Source organism: Motacilla alba, chromosome 28 (assembly GCF_015832195.1).
Source record: "Motacilla alba alba isolate MOTALB_02 chromosome 28, Motacilla_alba_V1.0_pri, whole genome shotgun sequence".
Taxonomy (NCBI): Eukaryota; Metazoa; Chordata; class Aves; order Passeriformes; family Motacillidae; genus Motacilla; species Motacilla alba.
Genome location: NC_052043.1, coordinates 4,918,505 through 4,939,564, shown reverse-complemented (window position 1 = coordinate 4,939,564; position 21,060 = coordinate 4,918,505). Strand labels below are relative to the sequence as shown.

Here is a 21,060-nt window from a genome sequence, read left to right as displayed (position 1 = left end):
ATCAGAGAACATAGCTGCACAAAGTACTGGGACCCTGGAGTTACAATCCTATCAGGAAACTCTGGCCATCTCAGGGCCCCAGGGGACACCTGCACCTACAAGCAGGTGGTCGTCCAGTATCTCCTTGTCTGGCATCACTGAAACCAACTTAAAACAGTGCTTGATCTGCAATGCTTATATTTATAAAGCCAGTTTTTCTGGGGCTGATCTGAAGCCCACTGACAAAAACTCCCACTGACTTCCAAAGGATTGGAATTGGGCTTTCCATGAGCAAAGGTCTGCTTGTTTCAGTGTGTGCAAAAGGTGGAACAAAACCATCTAAGACTCCTGGAGCAAAGGAAGGTGTCCAGGTGTTGTTTGCCTTTCCTTTCCCTTGCATTCACTTTGACTCTTTTAGTAACAGAGGTGTTATCCTCCCAATGAGGAGGACCCCTCTGTGTCCTCACCAGAGGGTCCCCAGCACACAGAGCCACAGCAGCACAACCCAGCACAAACCTCCACACAGCAAAGCAGCTCCGAGCAGAGCCTTGGTCAGAAGTGCTAACTCTGCATGCCTCCGTAGTCCATAATCATAAATCATAGTGAGTCTAGAATTACAAGTGCTGAATACTGCTACTCAATCCCTCTGCAGTGCTGCCTTCAAGCTATGAAAGATACCAGTTTTTTTGGGATCTCTACATTGAGACATCCAAAGGGGTCTGAAGGACAAAGGTGGGCACACAGTCTCTTACCTATCAGGTTTGTTCAATACTTCATGAAATAATTAGGATATGAGGTACTTAAAAATCACTTATAATTTCAGAATATGGACTGCTGAACCTCTGCTGGGTTAGTATTTATATGACAATATATTTATGAGTATACACAGGTTTATAAAAATGTAATCATTTATCCAGCAGATGCCCACTGTGAACAGGATGATAATGTGTTCAGAGGTCAAACAAGTCCTCTAGTTAGAGTCCACAAGAATGTTACTCTCTGAAACCCTGTTCAGTGAGTCCAAATGAAGTTCTGAGCAAGCGTGATGGCCATTTTGTCTGTGAGCTCTGGGATGTGATGCTGGGCATTGGAAAAGCAGAAGGATGGCCTTTGCCAATGGGAGCAGCACCCTCGAGTGGGAAAATGAAGTTCCTCCCAGTCAGCAGGACCTGAGGTAAGCAAAATTGGTTCCGGCTGGAGAAGGCTCTAGGGAGACCTCAGAACCCTTTTTAGTCCCTTAAGGGGCTCAAAGGGAGCTTGGGAGGGACTTTGGGCAAGGGCCTGGAGGGACAGAACAAGGGGGAATGGCTTCCCACTTCCAGAGGGCAGGATTAGATGGGATACTGGGAAAAAATTCTTCCCTGTGAGGATGGCGAGGCCTGGCACACTTTGCCCGGGAAAGCTGTGGCTGTCCCATCCCTGGAAGTGTTCAAGGCCAGGCTGGATGGGACTTGGAGCAACCTGGGATAGTGGACGGTGTCCCTGCCTATGGCAGGGGTGGGAATGAGATGGACTTAAAGGTCCTTTCCAACCCAAGCCATTCTGTAATTCTATGAAACTCCAAATGCAATTGAGCACTGGTATCCCCAGAGCTGGATGTGCCCCAGAGCTGGATGGCAACAGTGAGTGAATGCTTGTGCCTGCTGGGGCACATGATCTGAGCAGAGCTGCTAGCCATTGCAGCCTTACTGGTCCATCTGCCCATCAACAAATCTCACCTTGTGTGGATTCTTGCATTTAAGTCGCTCTTGAGTTGTGACTCTCATAACACTTCATCCTACTGTCTTATTCATGCACCTCTTCATCCTAATGAGGATCCCAAAGCCATTATAACTCAAGACCAGGACACAGCATTTTCATGGAATTAGTTCATCTACTCTTGAAATAGATCCTGTTTATGAAGAAAGGGCAAGGCTTGTCTTCAGGAGATACTGCGATTCCTCAGGTCTTGAGAGAGGATGCTGTAAGACAGTGTCTAACTGGAACTGCACAGGTAGTTCGTGGGTTAGGGTTAGGGTTAGGCCAATGGGGTATTGGGTTTTACATGACTTAAGTAGAAAGAGTCTAGCAATTAAAAAAACTGTACAGCAGTAATGGAATGGAATGTATGAGCCAGTGGTGTAGAGCCTGGATCTGTGAATGCCATTGAAGCCTGCACACTACAGCAGCAAGAGCTTAGTTTTACTCACAGGACCTTTATAAATTACATACTCTCCTAGACAGTATGCTCAGAGTGCTTTGAACAGGTCCCTGCTATGTTATATACCCTGAAATGCAGAGTGGCTGGTGGGATTTAAAGAACATTCTTGATGTGGAAAGTTTGAAAATCTTCTAGGTCTCTTTCCATTTACCAATGGCTATTCCTGTAAAAGCAATGTCTTCTATAAATTTTCTGGAATAACAGCTCCTCTTTGAGGGTCAACACCATCTCAAGACATTCCTTTACTGTTGATCATACTACTGCCTAGGAAGATAACATGCAGCTTCTTGTTAACACCACTGTATTGATATTTTGGTGTATGTACTTTCCTGTTTCCCACTTAGATAATCCTGAATTCTGTGCCATTTAGTTTCTTCATTTGTTCAAGCCTGATGCAGAATTTTTTGTTTGGGCTTAATTGGGTCCCCCTTATCTGTCTCTCAGCTGCTGTTTGCTACCTGAACTCTGCCCTAAATCCTGCAGTGACAGATGACGCCCTTTGAGACAGCTCCACTTACTCTCTTTCCCGCTGGCACTCCCACCCCAATATTCTGACACTGGTGTCTGCTCTTACTGGGTCATTTCATTTCTGAACCCTAATGTTTAGGGTCACAGAGGGACCTCAGATTCTCTGTGCAGAGACAGCACATCCCACATCCCACACCCCACACCCCACATCCCACACCCCACACCCGTCGCTGCTTATGGCAGTTCACTTACCCACTCCTGCTGTTGGCGGCTGCTGCGCCGTCTTACTTCCACATTTTTCCTGCCATGTATCAGCCTGAATTGGTTGTCCTTGGATATCCTCACAACCTTGGATGTGCAGAGAAGGTGCCTTGTTGCCTGGTGTCAAAGTTCAGTATCTTGAGAGAAAGGTACAACTTTGTAAGTGAAGTAGAAAGAGGAGAGATGCAGACACCATGGACACTCTCAGATATCATGTGAGCCCCTCCCCCGGCTCTGTGGGGAGGCACATGGGAGCAGCTTTGTTCCTATTTTAGGTACAGACCTAAGTATGCAAGAGCCATTTGTACTCTCTGTGCAGCCTGGCAGGATTTGGGTTACAAGCCTCAAAGACTTGCTATTGAGTGTGCGGCTCCAGGGGATTACAGGCAGGAAAGCTGTCCCACAATCTCTGTCCTTCTTGAAAGGCTTCCTAAAGTATCCGACCTGTGGCTAATATTAGACACTGCAAGTTCAGCAAACAATCCAGTGCCCTTTCTGTAGTGCTTGGCTCTGCCCATACCTGCTGTGATTTCATCCTGTAGCACCATTTTCAGGGTGAATGTCAAGACCTCAGGACTCACGTCACTGGACACTTAAGGGATCCTTGCTGATATTTTTGTTGAAGAGGGTGAAATATCTCAGGCAAGCCTGCTGAAGTGTCAGAACATCCTTCCCTTCCCTTGCACAGCCAGTGCAGCAAAACTCAGTATGATATACTGAATAGCTGATTTTATTAAAAACAAAACTGACTTCATTTCCATTCATTTGCTTTTAAATTTCATTCACAGGTTCTCTGACACTCATACAGAAGTACTGAGATGAATGTGTGCAAGTGGTGTTACTTGAGGTAACACCACGAACAGAACACTGGCTGCTGAGTCCTCATCACGTCCCTCAGCAGTCCATGAGTTGGTGGCCATGTGCTGCATTTTGCATACACCTTTCATATCCACCCCAAGGCTCTTGTTCCAGAGAGTGCCAGGGCTTCACCAAGCCTTGCAATGGCACAGGTGGGACCCTGTAACCCTGCAGCCAGCCCTAGGAATTAAACAGACTAGAATATTTCAGTTGGAGGATATAATGCAGCTCTGGGGTTTTCGGGGTCTCCCTGATCCCGACTGCCGTGGGTGTCCCAGACAGCGAAGTCCAGTTAAGCACAACCTGTCTGGGCCCCTCAGGCAGGCTCAAAGCTGCTGGCAATCTTAGCAAGCAGCTCAGCTCTTAAGTGAGATCAACTTTTTGGTGATTTTCAGCTCTTTAGTGATTTCAGCTCTTTGCTTGCTAAGTGCTGCAGCAGCAGACACAGGGAGAGAGAGGAAAAGCACTGTATGAGGTTCCACAGAGGTGTCTTTATTGATATCTTCTGCGAAGGGTGCCAGTGACAGCTCTTCTGCTGAACTGGGCAGAAATAGGGGTTTACACAGGGCATAGGAGTCTTGGGAAACAGTCCAATAGTAAGGGTTGAGGTGAAAATGACCTATCATCTTACAGAGAGATAACAAGGGTCTGAGGGTGGAAGAGGGGTTTTGTAGGTCCAGTCGTCATGACTGGGCATTTCCTATCTTAGGCTGCTGACTGCCAGAGAGGCCTTGCAGGCCCTGCAGGTGCCTGCTACAGGAGGAGACCTACAACAAACATCTCATCCACCTGCCTGAGCCCTTCAGGGTTGACCAAAAGCTAAAGCTTGTTCTTAGGGCCATTGTCCCAATGCCTCTTCAACACTGACAAGCCGGGGGCATTGACTGCCTCTCAGGGAAGCCATTCCAGGGTTTGACCACCCTCTTCATAAGGAAATGCTCCCTCATGTCCAGTCTGAACCTTCCCTGGAATGGCTTTGAACCGTTTCCAGGAGTGCTGTCCCTGGATCCCAGGGTGAAGAGCTGAGCACTTCCCTCTCCATCTCCCCTCCTCAGGAAGCTGCAGAGAGCAACAGTGTCATCCCTCTGCCCCCAAAGGAGACAAGACCAGAGCCCTCAACTGCTCCTCAAGGGCATGCCATCCAGCTCAACCAGCTTGGTTCTCCTCCTCTGGACTCATTTGAGGACCTTCAAATCCTTTTTAAATCGTGGGGCCCAATTTATGGGATTGCACTCCCATTCTATGGGAGGACAGAACAGAAATGCAGTTATTACAGCTATAGTAAATTGTTTCAGGATTTGCTATGCCAACATTCATTTGCCGTGCGCAGCCCTTTGCAGAGGGGAGAGGATGGTCTTAAAATGTACTAGTTACCAACTTGTTTTCAAAGGTAATTCAAAGCATAGGTTTCAGCTCATAAATCCTGTGTCATTTGCAAGCCTTGCTGTTGTAGATTTGGGGCACTCAAGAAAAGGGAAATTCTCTCTGTTGTGGTTTGACACTGGTTAAGACACCAGGCACCCATGAAAATCATAATGAAGGGCTCATGAGCTGAGATAAGGATTGGAAGAAAACACTCTAAGGGCAAAACAGGCTCAAACTTAAAGGTATAAAGTAAATTTAATATTAACAGAGTCAGAGGAGGATAATGAGGAGTAAAAGAAGCTTTATATTTTGTCACTTGAGATCTTTCTACAGTTTGCTTAGGAAGAGAAGTCTTTTTCTTCTGCTATGCCATGGGGTCTTTCCCCTGGGAGACAGTTCTCAGTGTGGTTCAGCATGGTTCTAATTTCACAAGTAGCAGTCCTGCCCAACTTGCTGTAATGTGAGTCCCTCCCACAGGCAAAAGAGTCTTCCCAAAACTGCATGTCATGGGTCACTAGTCCATGGGATGTAGTCTTTTAAGGCTAGGCTGCTCTAGTTTGGAAGCATGGACCCTCTCTGTTCAGGTCTCCCACTAGACCACAGCTTTTTTAGGATCCACCAGCTCCAGTGTGAGCACCCCCATGGACTTCATGCATTACAAGGGGACAGTTTGTTTCACCATAGTCCTCACTACAGCTTGCAGAGAAATCTTGATTCCAACACTTGGAGCACTTCCTCCCCTTCTTTCCTTCCATTGAGCTTGGTGCCACCATGTTGTCTTTTTCCACATGTCTTCACTTCTTCCTTTTTCTCTGACTAGGAGGAAAACCCTGCTGCTCATAAGTACCGCTGCCAACAAATCCCACAAATTCAAAGATTCCTGCAGGATCCTGCAGCTCTGACAAGTTGATCTCATCTAGGTTCCATGTTGGGAATCGCTCGTCATGCTTCTGCTGCCAGCCGTGCGGCTCTGCCGCCATTGCACAGGCAGTGGTGGCTGCCGTGGCACTGGCACCGTTCAATGCCTCTCCTCATGCAGGGCACTGGGAAGGGGAAGCTGCCGCCAGCCCTGCCCTTCTGCCCATGGCACAGCTGGCTAGGAGTGGCCAGGCAGGCAAGGCTCGCTGCAGGCTGTGCCAAAATGTGGTGGCTGTGGCGGCTGTATGGCCACACCCAGCACCAGGATTGAACCTGGCAGCAGCGCCTCGCCACCCCTCGAAAAAACTTCCCACGCGCCATTTTAATTTCCTTCTAAAATATGTCACCACAGAATGTTACCAACCTCTCTAATTGGGCCAGCAGCATGTCCATCTTCAGAGCCATCAGAGGTTGGCTCTGTCAGACATGGTGAAGCTTCTAACAGCTTCTCAGAGAGGCTACTTTTGTGGCCCTTCTCCGATTCTAAAAATTAGGCTGTGCCAAATCAGCACAGTTTCTAGCCTCATTCTCACATGCCTGTTGATGCCTGCTGATCTATCAGGCACTTGTTTGGACATATGGAAGGATCTGTATTGTGACACTGAGTGTGTGTCATGGCTAAATCCCAGCTGGCAACTAAATACCCCACAGCTGCTCCTCACCCACCTCCATCCTGCCGCTGGTGGGAAGAAGCAGAAGGAAAAGTTAAAGCTCATGGGCTGAGAGAAGAACAGTTTAACAATTAAAAAAAAAGCCACAATAGAACCCCACCAATAATAATAAACCAAATACTAATAATTGTTGTGAAAAGGAGATGGATGAAGTGCAAGAGGAAGAAGTGAAGCCCAATACAGTTGCTCACCATCCACTGGCCAATGCCCAGCCCATTCTTGAGCAGCAATCAGCCCCTCCTGGGCAGTTCCCCCCTGTTTACACACTGGGCAGGATGTTTTATTGTGTGGAATGTCCCTCTGGCCAGTTTGGGTCAGCTTTCCCAGCTGCGGTCCCCCCAGCTTCTTGTGCAGCTCCTCACTGGCAGAGCATGAGAGACTGAAAAGTCCTTGACTTGGGGCGAGCACAACTGAGAAACAATGGCATGAGTGTGATCCACATTATTCTCTTCATGAATCAAAAAACCACAACGATGTACCAGCCACTGGGAATAAAATGAACTCGGGGAGCCATTGTGCAGATGGAAAACTGTAGCAGTGGGGAACAAAGCGCCACAGACCCCCTTATGCATCCAAAGGAGATCACTTTATTGTAGAAATCATCCCCTTTTTATACTGTGAAAAACACCAAGCACTTGTTTTAAAATTATAAAAGTTTGATAGTAATAAAATGGTTATTAAAATAGTAATACAAATTAGAGCAATAAGAATTTGCACAATCAGAGTTGGGACAATAAAGGACAATAAAAAAAGCAAAGAATTACGAATGTTCAGATGCTTTCCTCAGAAAAGCATGTCTGCTAACAAGGATTAACACTTAAAAGCAATAGCCTGTTGCATGTTCATATATCTCATACATGATGCAAACATTCCTTTTAAACTAGGGATTTTTCTGTTTATTGTTAACTTTTCCCCCTTCTTGTAAATCATGGTTCGGCTCCATGGAGTCTGAAAGGAGGTAGAACAAGCCTGGTTCTTCCCGATAAGGAGGCAATAATTCTTCTCTTTGGGATTTTAGTGTCTTGTTGCTGTTATCTCCGTGTGAAGAATTTCTTGATTATCTTATCCACTCCTTGAGCTAGTTAGAAGAGTATCTTACATCACATAGTTTTTATTTTAATATTATGTTATAGCCTTAAACTATATTTAACATACTACTTAAAAGGATTAATACAGCACAACTTTCTAACATAACACATATAATATTCATTTTAATATTTGCAAAAAGCCAATCATATAGCATGTATTTTTCACATATACCTTTAATTTTAACCTGATAGAACTGAAACCAAACTGAGACTTAACAGAACTTAACAGAAATAAGGCACCCATTGGCTGGCTCAGCTGCCATGCTGCTGTCCATGCGTCATACCATCCAATCAGTTTCCTACTCATACACAGTCCACGTGTTCCTTCAGCCAATCAGCTTCCTGCTCATGCACTGTCCATGCATTCCTTCAGCCAATCAGCTTCCTGCTCATGCACTGTCCATGCGCTCCTTCAGCCAATCAGCTTCCTGCTCATGCACTGTCCATGCGCTCCTTCAGCCAATCAGCTTCCTGCTCATACATTGTCCACATATTCCTTCAGCCAATCAGCTTCCTGCTCATGCACTGTCCACATATTCCTTCATCCAATCAGCTTCCTGCTCATACACCGTCCACATGTTCCTCCAGCCAATCACAATCTCTCTTCCAGCTGACTGACTCCTCACTCCCAGCTGTCTCTCACCTGTAATGGACTCCCACCCGTCCCGCCTGTGGCTGTGCCTTTCCACGGGGCCTTCTGGTGAGTGTAAGCCTGAACCACTCTGATAATTATTACCCCATATCCTACAGAAAACTATGACATCATTGCCATCACAGAGACACAGTGGGACAGCTCACATGACTGCAGTGCTGCAATGAGTGTCTGCAGATTCCGAAGGGACAGACAAGGAAGTAACAAAGTTGGGGTAACCCTATGTGTGAGTGAGTGTTCTGGCTGCCGTGAGCTTAATGATGCCAATGATAAGGTTGAATGCGTAGGTTTATGGTTAAGGATTGGGGGAGGAACATTGGCCGTCATAGACTGACCAACCAGGAAGGAGAGGCAGACAAAACATTCTATAAGCAGCTGGAAAAATCCCCACAATCACTGGTCCTTGTTCTCGTGTGGGACTTCAACTTACCAGATGTCTGCTGGAAATACAACACAGTGGAGAGAAAAGAGTCTATGAGGTTCCTGGAATGCATGGAAGAGAACTGCCTGACACAGCTGGAAAGTGAGACAACCAGGGAAGCTGCCCTGCTGGACTTGCTGTTTATGAGCAGGACTGGTGGGGGACGTGACAGCTGAGGCCATCTGGACACAGCGATGATGAAGCAACAGAGTTTTTGATACTGGAGAAATAAGGAAGGATGACAGCAGAACTGCCACCCTGGACTTCTGGAGAGCAGACTTGGGTCTGTTTAGGACACTGATTGAGAGCTCCTTGGGAAGCAGCCCTGAGAGGCGAAGGGGTCCAGGAAGGCTGAACATTCTTCAAGAAGGAAATCTTCAAGGCACAAGAACAGGCTGTCTCATGTGCTGGAAGACAAGCTGGTGAGGAAGAGACTGGTCTAGCTGAACAGAGAAATTTGGCTGGAAGTCAGGGAGGAAAAGAGCATTTATCAGCTCTGGAAAAGGGGCAGGGAACTCAGGAGGACTATAAGGATGTTGGGAGGTTAGGCAGGGAGAAAGAAGGGCCAAAGCCCAGCTAGAAATTAATCTGTCCCATGCTGTAAGAGATAAATGGATAGTTTTCTGTGTTTCTATAGATACATCAGGAGGGCCAAGGAGACCCTCCATCCCTTCATGTGGTGAGAAAAAATTGCCACAAAGGATGAGGAAGAAGCTGAAGTACTTAATGCTTCCTCTGGACTTGAGGATGCTGGTCGAGAGCAACTGAACATCAACTGGTGTGTGCCTAGATGGCCAAGAAGGCCAATGGTACCTGGCCTGTATCAAAGATAGCACAGATGAAGTTATTTGCTACCCCTTTAATGGTATAATTATGAGCTGAGTTTACACAATTTTTTTGCAAATTTGATACTTTCATGCACTTAGGTCTGGTTTCTTCCAGCAGCAAACTCACTTGCACAGAAGAGGTCAGCTGGTCGAGTTGTCCTGAGCATGTCTTGGAAGCAATCTGTCTTTGACACTGTCTTGTGTCAAATGCTGTACCCCTCTTTGGTGTTCAGAGGGGCCACAACAAACCATCTAAGATCCTTCCATTATGAGCTAAATGCCAGAACATTCCATCTGAGGCCATACTACCTCACCCATCCATTAAGAGCTTGTGGCCAGAATATGCCTAGAAGGCCACATTCTCCCACCAAAGCCCACAATTCACACTGGGGAAGGGTGGCAGTGGCTGCAGCCAGGTCAGGGGTCTGCACCCCTCACAGAACCAGGGAACACAATCGTTGGTGGCCTTGGCACCAGCTTGGTGGTTGACACCATGACATGGTGTGTTGGGGGCTGAGGGCCTCATGCATGCAGTCATCCTTTGTCCTGCTGGGGTCTGGAGCAAGGCCTGGGCAGCCTTGTGGAGAGGGAGGTGAGGAGGTGGGAGCTGGAAGCACTACAGGTTGAGTTGGTGGAAGAGTGCTCCTGGACCCAAGAGCAGCACTGCTACTGCACTGCAACCCTGCAGCTGATTCAAGCCTGGCTGATTGAATTGAATGATCATATGAGAAGCTAAATTAAAGCAGTCAGCAGCTGTTTCAGGAATTGGAACAGCTGGAAAGAGAAAGATCCAGGTCTTTCATTTCCAGGCTGCAGCAGGCTAACCTGGAAGCAGGCAAGGAATCTGTCCTCCTGGAGGCTGTGAGAAAGCAACTGGCAGAGCTTCGAGCATTTGCAACTGTGATCTTCTTGATAGTCCCAATGAGTGGCCTGAACTAGAGCTTCCTCTCATTTCTGGACAATATGTTTACATCTTTGGAGACACGGATGAAGATGGTTGGTGTGTGGGAGAGCTGCATGATGGCACAAGAGGATTTGTCTTGTCCAGTCTTGTTGAAGAAATTGGAGTGATGGACATCCTGATGGCACCACATCTGATGGAGACCAACAGATGGTCTCTCCAGAGGCTAATGATTAGAGGATGTGGAGGATGTCCACTCTTCTTATACCTTCCTGTTAAATGTTTTCCTTATGATCAGTGTCATCTCCCTGTCCTGTGTAGATGTGAATGGAAAGGGCAAGATGCATTCTGGGCAGGGGTACCAGAGAGCAGATTGTGGCAGTATTCAGGGAATCCATACACGTGTGTGCTTGTGACTGTAGAGTGTCACCTATGTACCTACATTAGTGACCTCCTCTCTCTGCCAGCCCAGGACAAGGCACCAGGCTGGCTTCCAGCAGCTAGGCACATCTGTACTCTACTGAACTACAGCAGGAGAGGTCCCGAGCTGGAGCAGCTGGAAGTTGTGGCTAGTCTTGACATCCCTCAACACTCTGGGTCTCTGGGTTTCATGGGGGAAACTGAATCCTGCTTCATCCCCAGGGCTTCCAGCTGGGGATGAGATGCCTGCACTGCTTCAGCTGAGTCCCTGCCCTGCACAGGATTCAACCAATACCTCCCTGTCACTGCCTGTGTGTCCCTGTTTTGTTATGGGTGAAGGGTACCAGAGACCAGAGGGGAATATTTACACCTTTTGCAGACATCCATCTCTGGTAGGACAAACCTGTTTTCAGAATCAGTCTCTCTCCCCTCTTTAGATGATTGGTGATTATTTCAGTCAGCTAAAAGATGATTTATTGAGGGTGACTCTGCTGCCCTTTTTCCACATGTCTTCACTTCACTAGGAGCTGTCAGACCCGGAGCCCCGGGACATTGCCAGGGAGACCAAAAGGGGCAGAGAATGTGCCACCTTGGGCTGGCAGGGTGAGTCTAGGTGTGTACCCAGAGGTACCCAGGGCTGTCCTTCTGAGCAGGGACTGTGTGCCAGGGCAGGAACTCAGCTGCCTGCCAGGGTCAGTGCTCAGCCAGCCCAGGGAGCTTCCCAGAGCGCTCTGGGGAGAAGCTGGGGGTGGAAGGAACTGCGCTGGGAAGGGCAGAGTCCTGTTTCAGTTGAGAGGATGCTGTGAACAGGCCAGGGCTGTTCACAGCTCTACATCATGCTCAGGATATTTCTGATGGCAGTTTTTGAGAAGCATATCAAAGCAGGGGTTGAATGAAACGGAAGGAGTCTGTGCATTGTGTTTTCTCCTCTTGGTTCCCTGAGTTGGCAGACTGCATTTTGGAAAAGGCACGAGACCTCAACTCTCATTAGGACTTGGTTGCACTGCTCCTTAGGCCCTGCACACACCTCTGTCCCTGGGCAATGTGCTGCTGCCAGGAGGTCTTTGCAGGGCAGTGGTGAGGACTCAGCAGGTGGGAAGGGGTCTGTGAACACTGACAGGGAGGAGTCGTAGGAACCAAAAAACAGCTCCTGGCAGAGACATCTCCAGGCAGGGAGGGAGAGGAAAGTGCCACCCGAAATGCCTTGGGAGAGGCGATTCAGGCTTCTCCCTGCCATCCCCTGCAGTGCAGATGCCTTAGCCAGAGCAAGGTTACCTGACAGGAGAGACACCGTGATCAGGCAGGGGGTGTTCTCAGGGCAAGCCTCACCTCCTACACTAATTTTTCTTTGCCTAAAAAATTGAAAGGCATTGAGCACTGGCGCAGTGTAGCAGTGTGGTGTTTAGATGGTGGTTGCTGCTACCTATACTTATTTCCCAATAAGCATCTCCTGTGGAAAAGCTACTTGGGTAAGCATTCAGGCAAAACAGTCAAGTCCACACACACCACACTCACACAGCTAGCTCAGTGAAGAGAGGCAGAAGGGCCTTTTGTACTCTCAGTTCCAGCGAGGTTTATTTCAACATGCCGAAGGGAAACCAGAGACAAAAGTCAGGACTGTGTGCTCTGCACAAGGTTAGATAGGGGAGGGTACGGGAGCGGTACAAAGGGCAGGGCCAAGGGCTTTGGCTTTCAGGGAAGATGGGGCTAGCCACCAGGGGTACCACAACCAATGAGGAAACAGGGAAAGGAGAAACCAGGGGAAGTTGGGACATATGGGGGAAGGAGCTGGGATGGATCAGTGTTAAGCAAAAGTCCATGAGGAAGTCCTTTCCATCCGCCCAGGTGGGGTAAACTCTATAGGGTGTCTCTCCAAGGCAATGCACAGGGATTTCCCTGAGGGGGAAAGATTCAGAGAGCACAGGTTGCCCAGGGCAATGATGAAGTCACCATCCCTGGAGGGATTTAAAAGACATGTAGAAATGCCACTTGGGGATGTGGTTTAGTGGTGGTCTGGACAGTGCTGGGTTAACATTTGGACTTGTGGCGGTGGTGATCTTAAAGGTACTTCCTAATTTAAACCATTCTTTGCTTCTAAGGCCCTGGTGTCTTCTCCCACCCACCAAAGTTGCTGCTGTTAAGGCCATTGGCACAAGGATGAGGTGCCTCCTCAGCAGCCCAACCTCTGATGAGATACTCCCTTGTGCCCATATATCTTCCCTTACCTGCCTCCACTGGCAGGAGCATTGGGGTATTTCTCTATGTTTACCTTCTTTGTTACCATGTCATCTGGGGTCTCCTGGTGCTGCAAGAAGTGAGGCTGCAATGAGGTGAACCACCCTTCATGGAACCCAGAAGGTCCTTTGTAAGATTTCTTTCTCCAGGCTGAGCCCCTCAAGATTCCTCAGCCGCTTCTCATCAGACTTGTGCTCCAGACCCTTCCCCAGCTCTGGAATGTCTCAGCCCCTCAATGTCATTCTTGCATGAGAGGCCCAAAACTGACTCCAGGATTTGAGGTGAGGCCTCAGCAGTGCCCAGCACAGGGAGACAGTCACTGTCTTAGTCCTGTTGGCCATGATAGCCAGTCCCTAAATGCTTACCCACAAACTCTTACCTTGGTCTTCATCCATCCCTGGGCACAGCTTGATCCATTCTAGTTCCTCTCTCATGTAAAGAGCAGCTCCAGTCCCTTGCCTTGCTGACCCATCTTTCTTAGTGTGTAGCCATCCACACCAGCATTCCAGTCATGCCAAGTATTCCACCACATCTCTCTAATTGCAATGGGACCATGGCCCTGTGACCACACACGGCTCCCTAATCCTTCCCATTTGTTCCCCATGCTGTGTGCTTGGTCTGCAGGCAGTTCAGGGGTAATGGAGCAGGCAACCTTCCCAGGAGGGGTCCAAGAGGATACACAACAGCCATACATACCCCTGAAGTGGTTGGTCTTCTGTTCTCATCCTGGGAGGCCACAAAGGAACATTTGCCACTGCTCTGGGGGTCCTGGCTTATTCCTTGATGTGATGGTGGAAGTGCTCCCAAGTCCTTCAGTTTAAAGCCCAGCTGTCCAAGGTGTCCGGCCTCCTGTCCGGTTCCGTGACCTCTTCTAGACATGAGGATCCCATCCCTCCCTAACAGGTTGTAGTCATCGAAGAACGTCCTGTTATCATAAAAGTCAAACCCCCATGATGGCACCAGCCACAAAGCCAGAAATTGATTTGCATTACACATCTATTCCTGGCTATCCCCTTTCCTCTTATGGGTGAAATGAAGGAAGAGATTACTTGGGCACCAATATTTTTCAATTGGACCCCCAGGGCTTTGTAATCTTTCTTGATTTTGCCTAGGTTCTGGCTTGTGTGTCATTTGTACCACATGGAAGAGCAGCAGTGGAGAGCAGTCTGTGCTCTTGAGAGGTTGTGGCATCCTCTCAACAATATCTCAGACCTCAGCTGCCAGAAGGTAGGTTACCTCACATGGCTGTCTGCTGAAGGCCTCACGGTCCCTTAACAGAGTCACCCTCTGTGAGCACTCATAATTTCTTTTACAGTGTCCCCTTTGTGATTCTGGTACAGTTTCTCCTTGCAGACCTTGCTCGTGGGTGTCTAGAGCTGCTAAAGTGCTACTTCTGGGTCTGGTGTGGTGATGGAGGGCAGAGACTGAAGCACAGCCCTGCTTCTCTGTGTCGCCAGCTCTGAGGTGCCTCATTCTCAGTGCCTGCCAGAGGAACATGGTTCTGAAACCACCTATCCACATCCATCTCAGATCCTCTAATACTGCACAGCCTTTTAACTGTTTCCTGTTTGTGACATACCAGATCATCAAAACTGTGCACACCTTATGAAGGTATTTACCTTTGGTGGTGACCTGTACTGAAGTCTCCTTCCTTACAGTTATATCTGTGTGAAGCCTTCCCTTGGGAAGGTCCATGCCTGCTGGACACCAGTTGACTGGAGTATCTGGTGTGAAAGAAATCATGTCTGACAAAGAACACACTGATTCCTCCCTTTGCAGGGAGAGCTTCCCCTACAGCAAAATAATCTGGAGTTACCCATCTCACAGTGTGGGATATTGCCAGGCCACAGGTGAACTCATACCCAGGGTTTGTGCTGCTAGCAGGTGTGGGGACAAGCACAGCCATGGACCTGTGTGACGTATGAAGGCAAGAGACACAAGCTAGGTGCAAGTGAATTCACTTCATTTGCGAAGCTCACCAAATTTATATCCTTAGCCCAAAAGCTATTTTTAACTGCAAGCTTAAAACTAATCACAGTTCTACAATAAATCTGTCCTCTTGACATCTTCTATTATTCTTTCCAGAGTCACAAATCAGTAGAGCAGAAAGACTGTTTCAGATTTCTTCTTGTTCTGGTCAAAGTGGTTTCTTGTTCAGCTGTCGTAGTTTGTTCAAACACATGATGTTGCTGCCACTGTTCTTTCTGTAACCCTTTCCTTACCCCAACGGACCTGCCCCACTGACATGACTTGATTGGCTCCAGCAGGATGCAGTGAGCCATTTTCTCCAAAGTGCCTGCAAATCCCACAGGCTGAAAGGAGCAGGAGACGTTGATCAGAGACAATTATGCTGACACACATACAGACAAATGACACCAAAGCAATTTCATTGTGTACATTTCAAAAAAATCCTTGTTCCTGGAACATCTTTTCAGGGGAAGTTGTGTTCAACAGAATAAGGAGAGTTGACAACATGAGTTGCAACTGGAGAAATTCTGACCAAAGAGAAAGGGTTGGTTCAGACCCTTGAGAGAGATGCAGCATTGGACAGAGGTCCAGAAATACAACAAGATCTCTGCCCTAGGAAACCCTACACAACTCAGCCAAACAAGGTCCAAAGACATCAAAGGCAGTGCTCAGGTTAGCCCAGCTCTGAGCAGCTGGTTGCCACAGAAACCTCCACAGATTCCTTCTAACTTCAACTGTTCTGTTAGTATGAACTACCAAGTTCTCCTAGAAAAGCCTTATGTCATTCCCTTGCATTCATCACAGTCATATTTTGAGAGGTTCCAGGACCCAGACAGAACCAAAAGTGGATTTCTGTCTCTCAGACAATACCAGTGGAAATGCAAAGATGGAAATATCCTTACCAACACTGAAAAGTGCCACCCATCCCTCTTTATAATCCAGACATATCCAGATCCATTTGGGGGCACTGATTTCAGGAAGGAGAGTGCAATCAGGAGAGGTGAGAGCTAGGAAGTACCCTGCCAACAGCCCCACTGCCCAGCTGCCTTTCTCTGGCTTAAATTCAAGCCAGAGAATATAATTTTTTCTTTTTCACATCTTCTGTAGAGACCCCCTCCCGTGGCCCATCATCCTCCTGCATCCATCACCTTCACGTCCCAGTAATGTCTCCCTGAAGTGAAGCCATCACAGCTCAGCACACAGCAGGATGGGTTAAATCTCTCAGGGATGTCCTGTTGTGTGTCACCTCATTTCACACTTTTGCCATCATCAGACAAGACAAGGTCCCAGTGGGCTGTGTCTGGATCCAGAATTATGTTCACTGCAGGTGAGATGGAACCAACACATCAGGGCAGAGCTCATCCCAGGGGAGCTCTTGGCTGGGGCTGCCTAAGGAAGAAGCAGGGTGGGAGAGGGAGCTGGCAGACTGTGGTAGGAGAAGGTACATGTCCTGGGTTGCAAGATGTGGGTGGAGGTGTGTATTCTATTACCATCTGTTAGAAGTGGGGCAGTTATCTTCTGTTAATTGGGCAGTTTTTCTTTACCTCTTCCACAACCAATCCTCCTTCCAGGGAGATGTCTTCTGTTAATGGGCCAGTGAGTCTCACTGATAAAATTACATCATCCCATTGTGAGGTGTGCCGCCCAGAGGGAGCAGCCAAGCATTCCTACCCGGATGTAATCAGAGATTTGGAAGACCATAGTCAGCCTTTTCCCACTGGATCTTCAGAGGAAGACCAGGCCCATCTACACCACCACTGGATCTTCAGAGGAAAACTACACCTTTCTACAGGATCACTGCTTCAACAGAACCACACCTGTCACTGCAGGAGGACTGCAACCACCACACTTTCTATGGTTCTGCAATGATTATCCTTAAAACTACAAAATCAATTCATTCAAATCAATTGCATTATATGTATCCAAATCATTTCCATCCCAAATGTTCTCCAGAAATGCAACCCATGAATTCTTCCATTTGAAGATTTCTCCAATTTCTGGAAAATGGAAAGTAAAACTTACCTATTTTTTTCTGATGCTTTCCCATGAGGAAAAGAAAGAAATGCATATAATTTAAAAAAATCATCCCCTCCACCAAGCACTGATTAACCCCCAGTAGGTTACAATCCCCCACATGGCAGAAGGGCTGCAGGGTCTGGATGTGCCCCAAAGCATGTGCTGCTGCAGCACATTTTGGTGTATGCTTAGTCCAGTTCACCATTGCATCTCTGCTCTGATATATTTCCATCCCCAAATCAATCATTGTTGTGTTGCACTAAGTAGTTTATTTAGTTATTATTTTGCCCTGGGTGATTGGAATTTTGCACTGAGTAGTTTTTATATTGCACTAAGTGGTTTGTTTGTATGACATGGTTTGTTCTGTTCTCCCCTCTCCTCCAAAGCCCTGTGGTGGTGGTCTTAGCCCAGGTTGCTTCCTCCCCTCGCCCCTCCCATTTTTTGTATCCCATTGGCTGTGGCTCCTCTCCTCTGCCCCCCTTCCCTCGGGTTTAAAATCTCCTACCATGAGCCATTCTTTCTCTTTCTTCTCCTGGACAGCTCCATCCCAGGCTCTCTTTCTTTTCCTGGATGCCATTACCTCCCTCCCAGACTCTCTCTTTCCCCAGAGGTGTTCCACAATAAAGTTGTGGGACATTCATCCCTAGAAGAGCATCCTTTGTCTTCTGCTTTTGTCCTTGTTGGTGAAGCCAGGGTCCAGAGCTAGCCAAAGTGGACCCCCACAAGGCTTTCAATCTGACAAATCATCCAGTGAAAAAGGAGCTTTCCTGTGACACAAGGGAAAATAAAAAAGACATTCAATATCTTTAGGTGCTAAATTGAAACACAAGGATTTCTTTCTCATACTAAACCTGTAGGACAGGATTTCACAGCGGGGGAGACTAAGGGCATAGGTTGGTTTTCCCTTTTTCATTTAGTTCCAGTGTTTATTTCAGCCAGGGGTCTGTAGAAACTCTGCCACACTGAAGGCTGTTCCTTTTCCCCCCTAACCTGCACTTCCCAATGACGGAAGTGATGGATTTAGGAGCACAGCTGCACAAACCCTATCAAAATCACAGCTGTTTGCACATGGAAATGGAAATGGAATGGAGATGGCCGTGTGCTGAGCATGCTGCTGGGCCGGTGCCCCGGGGGCCTCTGCTGAGCGCAGCTCCCTGGGCACTGGTGGGGCCGTGCCCTGGGCTTGGCTCACCTGATACTGACACTAAAGGGCTGGGTCACACCTCTGCTCAGGATGATGCTGCTCTCCTCTGCAGAGCCCGTTGTCATCCAGGGTAGTGTCTTCCCAGTGGGATGGGAGCAGCCACCCATGGAATCTTGCCACAGCACCAGAGGCTGTGGGTACCAGCTGGCTGAGCTACAGGACACCCAGATCCCCCCAGCCTCGTAGTGCTCCAGTGTGATGTACAGGGCAGAGCCACTGGCTGCGGGACCAGAGAGACCCAGGTGAGCCTGTGGGGTTCTGGATACTGGGGGATGTGGTGGTTTGGCTGTTTCTCTTCCTGACAATGACAAACTTTGACACAGGCAAATCAAAGAGTTTTTTCAGACAAGTGTCACCTGGAGTCAAGACATTTCTTTCAATCTCATTTGCATAACACAGAGATCTGCTCTGGAGGCCAGTTCTGCAGGAAAATAATCCACAGGCCTGGATATTAAAACATATATGTACAAACTACAACATTCTTCCTTTACTACCTTGTGGTCTTCAGGGCAGCCAGGACAAGGGGTGAGAGATGGGAAATCTTGACTCCATGTTTCAGAAGGCTGATTTATTATATTATGATATATTTTAAAAAACACACTAAAACTATAGTAAAAGAACAGAGAGAAAGATGCATCAGAAAGCAAGACAGGAATAGAAAGGAATGAATAACAAAGGCTTGTGACTCCCAGAGAGTCTCACCCAGCTGCCCCCTTGATTGGTCACTAAGTAGAAACACCTCACATTGACCAATGAAGGAAGCACCTGTTGCATTCTACAGCAGCAGACAGTAATTTGTTTACATTTGTTCCTGAGGCCCTCTCAGCTTCTCAGAAGAAAATCCTGACAAAAGGATTTTCATAAAATACCATAACTACACTACCTAATGCCTACTTTTTTCTTATACCTTCTTATATGAAGAAAAAATAGCAAGAACACTTCTGAAGGAGGAAGCATATCCCCTTATGGCCACTTGGTGGGTAATTTTACCTCTCTGAGACAACCTTGGTATTTTCAAACATGTGACTTTGGAAAACCCTATTTCCAAACCAGCCACCTCAAACTGCTTCTGGCAGGAGGACAGGGAAAAAGTGCACTGGCTGCAAGCAAGTACATTAGAGGTACCAGGGACACAAAGTACAGACCTGTCACCTTGGACTCTACCACAGCCTCGATATAATCTAAGCCATGTTGAACAAAACAGGTGTAATTCCGTCTGTCAGAGAGTTGGACATGGCAAATTTTCAAGTGTGTGCTGCCCTGGGCAGGGCTGTCCTTCAGCAGCTCAGTGTGGCCTCGGTATTGAAGCATCTGCTCCCCATACTGGTCCTGTCCCCCCTTGCAGCCATGCACGAAGGGTGAGAGCTGCTCCCAAAACCAGGTCACCTCCGTGTCCTGTGCATGCTGTTCTGGGGAGAAGCTGCAGGGCAGCATTACGTTCCTGCCCTTGGCCAGGTGACGGGGTTGGGTTGTCCTCTCACCTTGAGCAGAGCTTGGAGAAACACCCGGAGGAAGAAGAGAGAGCCGTGAGCTGTGGCACCTGAGCTCAGGCACAGCAGGTGCTGCTCGGCACTGTTCATGTGCTGCCAGTCCAGGTGTTGTGGTGGTTTATGATGATACTTTGTTCCCTAATCATCTGCTTTATGCCCAGAAATGTCTGTGGTAGCTTTAACATGAACCAGGGGGCAGGGCCCCAGCCTGGGAACCACAGGCATGGGCTCCGTTCAGTCTCTCTCTGGCATAGTCGGCAGCTACAGGGACTGTTACTTCATTGCTTTTGCTGGATTCATTTTCGCCAATTTAGGCAAGAAGCTTCTGGGTGGAATTTTTTTTGGGGGGGGGTTGTTTTTTTGTTTGTTTATGTTTGTGCTTATTTTTGTGTTTTTTCTTCCTCTGGCCTGGAGGCTTTTCACCAGCAAATCCTTTTGGAGGCTTTTCGTTTTGGTTTTTTTTTTTTTTCCTTGAACTGTTTTGGTTCATTTTTTTCTTTGGCCCGAGGAGCCTGCAGGGGCAGCCCTGGCCAGTCCAAACTCCAGAAAAAACAGCAAAAGAAAGGACATTAAAGTCCCCCAACTTCACCTGCTGTGAGGAGAAGACCCAAATCAGAAATCCAACAGGTTCCCAGGCCGCTTCACAAACTCTTTTCTCTGCCCTTCCCAGAGACAAATAAAGGCAGCCGCCATCCTTACCTCTCAGCGAGGTGGGGATGGGGTGAAAGGCTCAATTTTTTTTTTCCTGTGCTTTGTGGGTATCTTGCTTTGTTAATAAACAGTTTTACATTTTTTTTCATTTTCATCCCCTGATATCTATTTCTCTCATTGGCAGAAAAAAAAAGGAGCTATTGAAGCCCTTTCCCTTTAGAGGAAACACTCATTCCAGGGTGTTTCCTCCTGAAATTTGTCTCCAAAACTGAGATACCAGGTCATTGTGCTGGCAGTGTCCCCATGCCAAGCACAAGAGATACTGAGGGGAGCTGGGAGAGGGGCTGTCCCAGACTGCAATGCAAGATCTATTCTATTTGCTATCTGTTAGAGGTGTGGCAGTTATCTTCTGTTAATTGGGCAGGTTCTCTTCCACAACCAATCCTCCCTCCAGGGATACATCTGCT

At 47.7% G+C, this 21,060-nt stretch overlaps 2 protein-coding genes and 1 long non-coding RNA gene across 6 annotated transcripts in view; 1 reads left to right on the top strand and 2 right to left on the bottom strand.

Moving 5' to 3' along the window:
* LOC119712375 (ceramide synthase 4-like) overlaps positions 1-3,332 on the bottom strand; it is a 44,481-nt gene extending 41,149 nt beyond the window's left edge. The window contains exons 1-2 of one of the 2 annotated variants that reach the window (XM_038163480.1): positions 3,192-3,332; positions 2,900-3,045 (exon numbers count right to left, since the gene is read on the bottom strand). The gene's annotated coding sequence lies outside the window, so the exon portion shown is untranslated. Of the gene's footprint in view, positions 1-2,899; positions 3,149-3,191 lie in introns of those variants that run through there. The other variant, XM_038163481.1, reaches the window with a different exon arrangement.
* Positions 6-18,285, top strand: LOC119712378. Of its 3 annotated transcripts, XR_005259815.1 has the most exons (5): positions 6-711; positions 900-1,153; positions 8,419-8,508; positions 14,377-14,491; positions 16,804-18,285. It is a non-coding gene; the product is annotated as an uncharacterized LOC119712378 (long non-coding RNA). The 3 variants fall into 3 exon arrangements; XR_005259814.1 differs by lacking the exon at positions 16,804-18,285 and having other exon boundaries at positions 14,377-14,875; XR_005259816.1 differs by lacking the exon at positions 16,804-18,285 and having other exon boundaries at positions 897-1,153; positions 14,377-14,875.
* A 151-nt stretch (positions 18,286-18,436) lies between these two features.
* LOC119712372 (butyrophilin subfamily 1 member A1-like) lies at positions 18,437-21,060 on the bottom strand. The gene is made up of 2 exons (XM_038163475.1): positions 19,503-21,060; positions 18,437-18,769 (listed from the first exon to the last, which is right to left on the bottom strand). The coding sequence occupies exons 1-2, from the start codon at positions 19,884-19,886 to the stop codon at positions 18,437-18,439; spliced, it is 717 nt and encodes a 238-aa protein (XP_038019403.1). The 5' UTR covers positions 19,887-21,060.